Source organism: Chrysemys picta, chromosome 5 (genome assembly GCF_011386835.1).
Source record: "Chrysemys picta bellii isolate R12L10 chromosome 5, ASM1138683v2, whole genome shotgun sequence".
Taxonomy (NCBI): Eukaryota; Metazoa; Chordata; order Testudines; family Emydidae; genus Chrysemys; species Chrysemys picta.
In genome coordinates this window covers 82,270,050-82,281,379 of record NC_088795.1, presented here as the reverse complement: position 1 = coordinate 82,281,379, position 11,330 = coordinate 82,270,050, and the positions used below count along the sequence as shown (strand labels likewise).

General features: G+C 45.9%; 1 protein-coding gene across 13 annotated transcripts in view; it reads right to left on the bottom strand.

Moving 5' to 3' along the window:
* Nucleotides 1-4,840: 4,840 nt before the first annotated feature.
* Nucleotides 4,841-11,330, bottom strand: part of SNX25 (sorting nexin 25) — a 166,386-nt gene continuing 159,896 nt past the window's right edge. For 7 of the 13 annotated variants that reach the window (XR_010601841.1, XR_010601839.1, XR_010601842.1 and 4 more), the window contains 3 exons: nt 9,680-9,780; nt 7,865-8,920; nt 4,841-5,424 (listed from right to left, as the gene is read on the bottom strand). Coding sequence is in view for 4 of the 13 variants with exons in the window: in XM_008168403.4 (XP_008166625.2) it covers nt 5,344-5,424; nt 9,680-9,780 (182 nt within the window). In the remaining 9 variants the exon portion in view is untranslated. The remainder of the gene's footprint in view (nt 5,425-7,864; nt 8,921-9,679; nt 9,781-11,330) is intronic. The other 6 variants (XR_010601843.1, XM_008168403.4, XM_008168405.4 and 3 more) reach the window with 2 other exon arrangements.

Genomic DNA, 11,330 nt, shown 5'->3' with positions numbered 1-11,330 from the left:
TGCTGGCCGCGGCTTCCCGCCGCCCCCATTGGCCCGGGACGGCGAACCGTGGCCAGTGGGGGCCGCGATCGGCCGAACCTGCGTTAGCAGGTAAATAAACTGGCCTGGCCCGCTAGGGTGCTTACCCTGGCGACCACGTGCCGAACATTGCCGACCCCTGCTCTAGACCATGACTTTCTTAATCTTTATCCATATAGGACTTTTAGCTATTCCTACTAATACAAACTGACATCTCAACAGGCCCAAAAAGTAGCCATAGGCTACACCATTGAGCTGTATCTAATATAAGATACTTTCTCCCCAGTGAGACTCACTGATTGCTATATTATAATTACATGTTTTCAAGTCTTTATTTATATAGCTTTCCATCTCCAATAGAATTTAGGTTGCTTCTTAAGCTGTGCTATGGAATAGAAAAATCTAAGGCTGTATTGTCAGAGAAATCTTGATGTTGCAATAACTTCACAGTGGTATATGGGTTCTGGTTTCAGAACTTAACTGTAGTCAGTCTAAATTGTAAGTTGCTGTTTGTCTAGCTATACCAAAAGAAGGACAGGAGACACCTGATATGGATTTAATCAGACCGCGACTTTACTATTAGATATATGGGACTACCCAGCAGATAAAAGTGTACAGTGCAGGTAAAACCTGTTTGTTTTTTAATTACCCGTGCAGGGGGCTTCCACCAGCTCCCCACCTTTTTCCATTCACTTCCCTCATCATACCCAGGGGGCTTTTACCAGCTCCTCCTTTTTTTTCCATCAAGGTCCCTCCAGCAAATCCATTGCCAGAACCTTACCATTATCTCCCCTCCCCCCATCGTAGAAGGAGTAAGGTGAGCTATAAGAAGGGGGTTGGCTCCGTGCCTTTCCAACCATAGGAGCCCCAAACCCCACACCGTTCCGTTCCTTTAACCAGCACCTCCTTTTTAAGTCCTTTACCAGGCCATTTATCTGGTCACTGGATGCCTTCCCTATGGAGTACCTGCACTGGACATCCGCCACAAGGAGGCACCAGCAATTAGCATTGCTGCCTCCCCACCACATCTATTCGGGGTCCCAGACATCTTCCAATGGCCTTTTATATGGCATCCCAAAAAATATGTTACCCCCAAGTTTAATAGGTGAACTTCCCTTCCTCCAGGAGAACTCGGTTGCCCTTTGCACTACACAAGGATCATCAAGGACTCCCGCAGCTGGGTTGCCAATGCCATGTACTGCAACACCCCTCCCTTCCTGATGGGCCATATAGGTGACCAGTCTCCCAGATCCTCATATGCCATAGCTCCATAGCACCAGTGTCATCTACTTGAGCTAGTCGCTAACTCCTGGTGCAGGCCCCCGCACACTGTTGAACTGCGAACAAGACAGGGCATCCGCTATGCCATCATCCAACTGCAGGCACATGCTTGGAAGGAAAAGAGATGTTAAGGCTCAAACACTGACACAAATTCGCTCACTAACTTCATAACCTTGTGTGAGGTGGAAGTTTGACCTGCCATGCGGTCATACCAGAAACACATACTTTTATTGGGAGGGAGCTGAAATATGCCCCCCTTTGTGTTCCACTCGATACCCAGGTATGCTAATGTAGTGGAAGGGGCCCTCTATCTCGTCTTCTGCCTGGGGTACCCCCAAATGTTTTGGCAGGCCACCTGATTCATTGTAGTGTGAACAGAGCCACCTTGTGGGTATGAAAGGTGATGTCTTACTCGATATTCCCTTGCAGTGCTGTTGGGGACTGAACCCGGGGTCGGTGAACCCTTAAGTTCCCTATCAGCAATTGATTATTATTTTTTTAACCTTACATGGGTAATATTCCCTGAAAAGGGGATCCAAAATCCCAAAGTTAACCCCGCCCCCCAAATATGCCATATGTGCTTTATTAGGGTAATATAGGAAACCCTGAACACCTTAAGCCTAACTGGCAATGGTGCCTGTGCCCATTGGACCGCCCCCAGTTTGCCCCCCTACCGTGCCTGTGTTCTGCACCTCATGACCTGCTTCAGCTGAGCCAAACCTGCAGCTGGCATGCCACCCACCCCAATCCTGTTTTCCCCTTGCGATCATTCCCTACCGCTCTGGCAAGAACGGGCCGAACGGGTCCCAAAGCATATCTTGCACACATGCTTGAATCTACAGGGGCTGCGAAAACAACCATTGTTATTAAATGCCCAACAAATATTATGTGACTCGTGCCCCTCCTGAACTTGCAGGGGAAGGAACAGGCCACTGGCTGTGTGAACTCCTGGTCCCCGCAGTCATCCACTCTAACCACAGTGTGTGATGCAGTATGTCCCACCAGATCCCACGTTGTGTTGCCCTTAATTGAAACTGCTCATCATAATGAAACCAAGACATGCCCCCAAACGTAGTATGGGCCCACCTGATTATATCCATATACTTAAACAAGGCTGAGCTTCTCTCCGGATAAGCCTGTACTATCACACCTGCATAGATAAGGAAGGCCACCTTCCCATTTTCCCATGTTTTAGGCACCCCTGGCCACTTGGGCAACTCCTTATTCTGTTTGCTCTGTCCCAGCTTACACTCTGTCAACACCTTGCTATGCAAAAGGGATAATATGTCCACATATTCCCCTCTCAGGATTTTATCCTTAGTTTTCCTGAGCAGGTGAACTCCCATTGGGTCAGAAACCCCAGCATAACCGTATTCAGGATAGACTGACGGAGCAACCTCGGTGCCCTGTTCCCCACAGTCCCCCCCAGGAAGCTCAACTCTATCCCAGGAGCTTATACGTCTTAACAAATATGAGTTGACATGTGCCATGGGGTTTCAACCACACCGCTGCCTCCCACCCGTGCGGGGGGTCTGCCCCACCTGCCTGTCTCCCGACTCCCAAACTTGTGCCCATGCTGGGCTTCCCCTGGAAACCAGGCCAGACCCATCACCCACAGATGCCTAAAGTTGTTGCAACAACTGTAGATTAGTTTGCAGCAGCTGTGCAACACCATTAGTGTCCCCAGCAGGGGCGCACCCTCCAGATGGGTCTGATATGGATTCCAGTACTCCCATTCCTGGCCCTGGCCTATTTGTTACTCTGCAAGGCTCACTCCTGTCCCCTTGTGGGACTGTTCTTAATGTTTCCTCTGAATACTGTAGGGGTGCCTCAGTTTCCCCTATGCATTTCTTAAGTCTCTAGGTGGTGGAATAAAGTGGTGTAATTGTTGCAGAGCAAAGAGGCAGTGTACATAAATGGCTGACACTCTGTCTCCTGGCAACTAATGGCCTGGGCCCTTCCCCCCTGCAAGGTGATAGCTAAAGGTGTTGGAGAACAAAGAAATCAGGTGACCTCCTGGCCTAGGAAAGGGACAAAGCCCAGAGGAGGAGAGGCTGGAGAGGGAGTCAGTTTGGGGCTGGCTGGGGACGTGGAGTGAAGTGCAGACGGGGGTGTCTGGCTCACTGCCCCCCAAAATGGACCCAGCTGAGTGGTCCTGTTCTCTGTACCTACAAGCTCTGTATTAGACCGTGTTCCTGTCATCTAATAAACCTCTGTTTTACTGGCTGGCTAAGAGTCACGTCTAACTGCGAAGTTGGGGTGCAGGACCCTCTGGCTTCCCCAGGGCCCCGCCTGTGCAGACTCGCTGTGGGAAGCACACGGAGGGGCAGAGGATGCTGAATGCTCCAAAGATCAGACCCAGGAAGATGGAAGCTGTGTGAGCTTCTTGCCCTGAAGACAGTCTTCTCACAGAGAGGAGACTTCACCAGAGTCCTGACTGGCTTTGTAGGGAGCAGTTCCAGAGCATCGCCTGGGGACTCCATGACACCCCCTCAAGTACCCTCTGAGATGGACAATTTGAGCCCGGATCCTGCACCTCCGTGAGGCCTGTGCAACCACCACACATTGTCACATTGCAAGGCAGGATATCACCTGTGCCACCTGTCCTCCCAAAATCTGTCTGTTGCAAAGCACACTCACCCCTGGAATCAGCCTCAACCCTGTCTCCTGGGTTCAGTGTAGAAGAACATCATGATTCTGCAGCCCAGTACACTCTGGAAGCCCCGCAGTGCCTCCCGGCAAGCACCTCCGAGCTGGAATGAGCCTGTCCCTCTCTGGGGAAGTGGTGAGCTTCCCAACCTTCTCTGTGCTCTCACCCTCCTGCGACCATGTGGAGCCATGCTGCCCAGCGTGCTTGCATCCTCTGCTGCCTGCTGCTGCCTTGCCTGCTGGGTGGAGAAAGGGGTTTCCAACACCAAAGCTTGCACCTTTAAAGCCTTCCACCCTGACATTCCAAGGGGGTGAGTCAGTGCTGCAAAGCTGACCAACACCACCTTTTTGCAGCAGTTTCTGATCTTGTTCTCCCCCACTCCATAAAGCACTACTGTCTTCATCCGGCAAGCCTGGACAATGGCCCCCCTCCTTTCAGTGCAGGGCGGTCATTCTCAAAGAGACCACAGTTATATTGACTTAGTTTAAAAGAAAGTAATGAATGTTCCCTACAAACATTTGATGGTGTTCAGCTATTAACATGTTCATTAAAATCATATTTATGTGTTTTTACACATGAACGAAAAAGCACTCTAGAAAAGTATCTGTTTTACTTCCATTGTATAAAATCAGGAACAGATTTAAAAGTTATGTGCATTTAAACACAGCAATCCTGAATAATGTCAGAGTGCAACAAGAGAGGTTTGAACGTCAGCTAATCAAGGAGATAAGCAATTTCTAATTAGTGATTGATCAGATGCTTTCCATTATGACACGCTCATTTATGTGATGCATGTTGGACATAGACTATAACACAATGAAAATATTCCCTCCGAAACTACTGATGTCAAACTCATCCACTAGAACTACTAATTATCATCAAGTACCATAATCCACTTTTGTTATTTATTGCTTACAAATGCTTCAAATTTGGTAAAAATAAAATAGATAAAATTTTCACAATAACTTTACATGAAGTATTGCACAACAAGGCTCTTCAATACACAATAAAGGAGTGTTCAAATCCTCCATGAGGAAATTAACTGTACAACATTCATTAGTTTACCACTATTAAGCAAAACTTCATTTTTGATAAATGTTTAAAATATTTTCTAGATTCTTACAACTTATATTAACATTTAAATTTCAGTCTGTATTTTAAACTGAAAAGTATTCAAATATAACAATTTAAATAAAGCTGGCAACTATGCAGCATTGTTTTTCTACCCTACTACAGCATCAGATCTTTTCAAGTCTGTTTACTTCACATAAAACTGGAGAAAGAAAACTAAAAAATAATCCATAGTCCTCAGTCAGCCCTCTGTGGAAAAGAGGAAGATAAGTTTCATGTCTGTTATTACACAGACATTTCTCTAGTGGTTCACTTGTGCAGATTCAAACATGAGCAGCTTTAAGCTGCTCTAAATGAATTCTTAGCTCAGGACACAGTTCAGTTAGCAGCAGTTCCAACAAGACCTGAAAAAGAAAAGGAAAATTACTAAGATTAATGTAAACAGCAAATAAGAATTTCTACCTCCTTTCTGAGATGTTCAGATAATCACAAATAATAGGATCACCTGGTTCATCTATTCCGTCCTACATGGGACTATCATTAATTTCCCATGTGCCAATATCATCATGTAGAACGATATTATCTGCATTACCCCAAAACTGATTTCTCAAAAAGATGAGATAGAAAATCAGTTTCTGATTATATGAAAAAGGAAGTTGGAGGAGGAAAGTGGTCAGTGTTGACATAATGTGCAAGATCCTCAGCTAGTGTAAATTGGTGCAACTCTACTGAAGCCACATCAACTGACATCAGCTAAGGATCTGTTCCACTATATCTAAGCCCTGGTCTACACAACGAGTTTATGTCAAATTTAGCAGCGTTAATTTAACCCTGCACCCGTCCATACGATGAAGCCATTTTTGTCGACTTAAAGGGCTCTTAAAATCGATTTCTATACTCCTCCCCGACGAGGGGATTAGCGCTGAAATCTACATCGCTGGGTCAAATTTGGGGTAGTGTGGACGCAATTCGACGGTATTGGCCTCCAGGAGCTATCCCAGAGTGCTCCATTGTGACCGCTCTGGACAGCACTCTCAACTCAGATGCACTGCCCAGGTAGACAGGAAAAGCCCCGCGAACTTTTGAATATCATTTCCTGTTTGACCAGCATGGCGAGCTGATCAGCACAGGTGACCATGCAGAGCTCATCAGCACAGTGACCATGCAGTCCCAGAATCGCAAAAGAGCTCCAGCATGGACCGAATGGGAGGTACTGGATCTGATCGCTGTTTGAGGAGATGAATCCATGCTATCAGAAATGGCCAACCCAATGGGTGCTTGGTATGGGAAAGGAGGGCGCTGCTGTTTGAAACCATTCCCACATGTTATGAAGGTTGAAGAAGCTGAAAGACTGTGGTATACCATGGCTGCCTGCAAGCTGAATTCTGTTGCCCGGCCCTGCGTGTGTGATCACACCAAACCGGCAGGCCCTCAATACAAGAAGTAAAATATGACCTTGTACCGAAAGCAGATGTGCTATGTAATGTTAACAGCTTGGTTCACCGTGAAAGAGTCTACCCACTGTTCTCTAAAATGCGTCTTTTTAAATACTCCTCTCCCTTTTTTCCTCCCACAGCTGCAAATGTTTCAACGCTACCCCTATCATCTCCGTCCCAGAGGCTAACGCAGATAAGAAGGCAAAAAAAAATGCATTTGCGATGAAATGTTCTCTGAGCTCATGCAGTCCTCCCGCACTGAAAGAGCTCAGCAGAATGCATGGAGGCAAACAATGTCAGTCCAGGAAAGCAGAAAATGAACATGAGGACAGGAAAGACGAATGAGATGAGAGTTGGCGGGAGCAAAATGAGCGATGGCGGCGGCACGATGAGTGGAGGCAGGATGCAATGCTGAGGCTACTGGGGGATCAAACTGATATGCTGCGGCGTCTGGTGGAGCTGCAGGAAAGGCAGCAGGAGCACAGACCGCAGCTGATGCCCCTGTATAACCGCCCGCCCTCCTCCCCAAGTTCCTCACCCAGATGCCCAAGAACGTGTGGGCGGGGGGGACTCCGGGCACCCAACCACTCCACCCCAGAGGGCTGCCCAAGCAACAGAAGACTGGCATTCAATAAGTTTTGAAATGCAGTGTGGCCCTGTCCTTCCCCACTCCCCTCACCCACCTCCCCGCCCGGTACTTCCCGCCTCCCCCACCCCTTGGCTACCTTGGCAGTTATCCCCCTATTTGTGTGATGAATTAATAAAGAATGCATGATTTTGAAACAATGACTTTATTGCCTCTGCAAGCGGTGATCGAAGGGAGGAGGGCGGTTGGCTTACAGGGAAGTAGAGTGAAACAAGGGGGAGGATTTTCATCAAGGAGATACAAACAGAACTGTCACACCATAGCCCGGCCAGTCATGAAACTGGTTTTCAAAGCTTCTCTGATGCGCAGCGCGCCCTGCTGTAGTCTTCTAATCGCCCTGGTGTCTGGCTGTGCGTAATCAGCGGCCAGGCGATTTGCCTCAACCTCCCACCCCGCCATAAACATCTCCCCCTTACTCTCACAGATATTGTGGCGCACACAGCAAGCGGCAATAACAATTGGAATATTGGTTTCGCTGAGGTCTAACCAAGTCAGTAAACTGCGCCAGCGCACTTTTAAACGTCCAAATGCACATTCTACCACCATTCTGCACTTGCTCAGCCTATAGTTGAACAGCTCCTTACTACTGTCCAGGGTGCCTGTGTATTTTCATAAGCCATGGCATTAAGGGGTAGGCTGGGTCCCCAAGGATAACTATAGGCATTTCAACATCCCCAACAGTTATTTTCTGGTTGGGAAGTAAGTCCCTTCCTGCAGCTATTCAAACAGACCAGAGTTCCTGAAGATGCGAGTGTCATGTACCTTTCCCGGCCATCCCACGTTGATGTCGGTGAAACATCCCTTGTGATCCACCAGTGCTTGCAGCACCATTGAAAAGTACCCCTTGCGGTTTATGTACTAGCTGCCAAGGTGGTCCGGTCCCAAGATAGGGATATGCGTTCCGTCTATCGCCCCACCACAGTTAGGGAATCCCATTGCAGCAAAGCCATCCACTATGACCTGCACATTTCCCAGAGTCACTACCCTTGATAGCAGCAGCTCAGAGATTGCGTTGGCTACTTGGATCACAGCAGCCCCCATGGTAATTTATCCACCCCAAATTGATTCTTGACTGACCGGTAGCTGTCTGGCGTTGCAAGCTTCCACAGGGTTATCGCCATTCGCTTCTCAACTGTGAGGGCTGCTCTTATCTTGGCATTCTTGCGCTTCAGGGCAGGGGAAAGCAAGTCACAAAGTTTTATGGAAGTACCCTTACGCATGCAAAAGTTTCGCAGCTACTGGGAATCATCCCAGACCTGCAACACTATGCGATCCCACCAGTCTGTGCTTGTTTCCTGGGCCCGGAATCGGTGTTCCACAGCATGAACCTGCCCCATTACCACCATGATGTCCAAATTGCCAGGGCCCGTGCTTTGAGAGAAGTCTGTGTCCATGTCCTCATCATTATCATGATCACGCTGTCGTCACCTCCTCGCCTGCTTTTGCAGGTTCTGGTACTGCACATACTGCAGGATAACGCACGAGGTGTTTACAATGCTCACAACAGCAGCGGTAAGCTGAGCGGACTCCATGCTTGCCATGGTATGGCATCTGCAGGAGATCAGAAGAGCAGAGTTGCTGCAGAAGCGGCGGATGACAACAGATGCCACGAGAATAGATATTTATACCGAATGACGAGAGGACCTGCGAGGTGGATTCATGGCACCAGGAGAGCAGAGTTGCAGCGGAAGCAGTGGATGACGATGGTTTGCAGACCTACTGCACTGTCTGCTGCCAGCAGCACCCAGGACACAACAGCAGTGGTGATGCTGAGCTGAGCTGAGCTGAGCGGGCTCCATGCTTGCCGTGGTACGGCGTCTGCACGGAAAAAAGGCGCAAAACGATTGCCTGCCATTGCTTTCACGGAGGGAGGGGCGACTGACGACATGTACCCCAAACCACCCGCAACAATGTTTTTGCCCCATCCGGCATTGGGAGCTTAACCTAGAATTCCAATGGGCGGCAGAGACTGCGGGATAGCTACCCACAGTGCACCACTCCATGAGTCGATGCTAGCCACGGTATTGACAACGCACTCCGCCGACCTACTGCGCCTAGTGGGGACATACATGATCAACTGTATAAAATCGCTTTCTAAAGATCAACTTCTATAAAATCGACCTAATTTCCTAGTGTAGACATACAGTAAGAGAGGATCTGTATGAGGTGTAGAAAGCAGTAGTAAGTTGGATTTCTGCCTCAAGCGGAAACTACTTTTTTTTTTTAAACACCTGTTCAATATGCAAAATTAGAAAGTCTAAATGACCATGTAAATTCAGATTCCCTTTAGTTGGAAAGAAATCCTTAAACCCTTAAACACCTAAAACCTTCTAAATGTAAGAAATCTCAACAAGAAAACAATTTATTGTTTCTAGGCATATTGACATTTCTGAGACTACCCATTATTTTTATTGTCATAGCATCTTAGAGACCCAGTGATGGATCAGGACCCCATTGTGCCAGGCACTGTACAAACACAAGAAAAAAATCAGTCTGAAAAGTTCTAATACTGAGCCATTAGAATGTTCAGAACTTTGTAAGATAATAAAATTCACAGATAACATTCTGGTTACTCACATATAGTAGATGCTTATTGGCTCTAGTTTCTTGCAGTGCATTGAACACTTTGATTATACCATGACGGGCATTTTGTTGTCCAACAAGGCTCTGTAGAGTATCTGCAACAAACATTTTAGATTGTATTTTCATACTGATGTTGATAAAACATATCTGCTTACAATTACTTAATGGCAAGTGAACCAGAAGACACCACATACCATGACAGTGGGTTAGAGTTCTATAGTCAGGCTCCTATTAAGCAAGAAACTTAACCACACCTTTAATTTAAAGCATATGAGCTGTCAATGAATGAGATTACTCACATGCTTAAAATTAGGCATATGCTTAAGCAGCTGCGTCAAAGACCTTTAAAAATCAGAATTTTGTTTATGCTGTTTTGGCAACACCCTCTGAGTGCTATTATCAAAGATATACCGGGCATATTAGGTGCTTAGCAGTGCAGAGCATCAGGCCTGTATTCTCATGTTATTCAAATATTCACATACACAACACGAGTAGATAAGGGATACAATTAGTTAAATTAGTTGAAAATATCAGTTTCTGATCATCTGAACAAGTGACTTGAGGGGAGAGAGATGAGCTCAGAGTTTTGCCACAGTACTGCCTCTCTAAATTAAAAAGCCTACATACCCCAAATAAAGAGAGCAGGGAAAAAATTTCTAGATGAATTATTTACAATGTGAGTTAAACAAGTCTTATTATGAAGGAAAAACTAGGGCTTTTTTAGTTGACCATTAGCAACATGCAGCACATTCCATTTTGCTACATAAAAAATAAGCCCCTAGACATCCTGTGTTTTTCATGAAGAAGCCAAGTAAGCCAAGTTATGTTAAGCCAAGTATGTATAATGTACCAAATGCCTATTATGATGTGCTTTATACTATATGTCAAATATTTTCCATGCACACCTTGTGTTGTGTTTTGCCTGTTGAACAAAAATTACAAATTACTCAAAAGTGTGTGTATAACAGAAAGCTTAGTGAAGCAGTCAAATATATAATTTAATCCTGCTCTATGCAGGTGATGGGGAGATCAGGTAGTAGGGTATTCAAGTTATATTAGATAAAATTTGAAATCTACCTTCACAATTGTCAGTTGATTTACTATTAAATTTCCTCGTCACTAGTTATAAGATGTTTTTCTGGCAGAAAACTATATGCTTATTATTTGTATATTCCCAGATATTCAGCTTCTTTGGAAGAAGATGGTCACAAACTTGAACAAATAGCTACATCTCCTGAGCTTTGGTGCCAGGACACAAATCCCAAAAGTTGATAACATTTCTTGAATAAAGGAGGAAAAGATTACCTTAACTTTGCCTACAATGAAATATGGTATAGCAGAAAGGTGAAAATGCCTAGGTAATCCTCAAAAGAGGAAGAAGCTGCAAGTATTGGCTTGAAAACATTAATATTTATCAACTGAGGGTGTGTGGGAATGTGTTAGGAAGTGGCAAATTAGTAAGTGTGGATAAACCTCTAACCATTTTTCCCTGAAGCTCAAATCAAGCCTTCAAGCAATTCCTTGCAAATTGCTGATACCATATGGATAGTGAATGCATATTGTGTTATTTATATTAAATTATTACAAAGAAAAGAATAATTTCATTTGGGGAAAATGTGTGTGCTCTAATTTTGTGCAGGGCTTT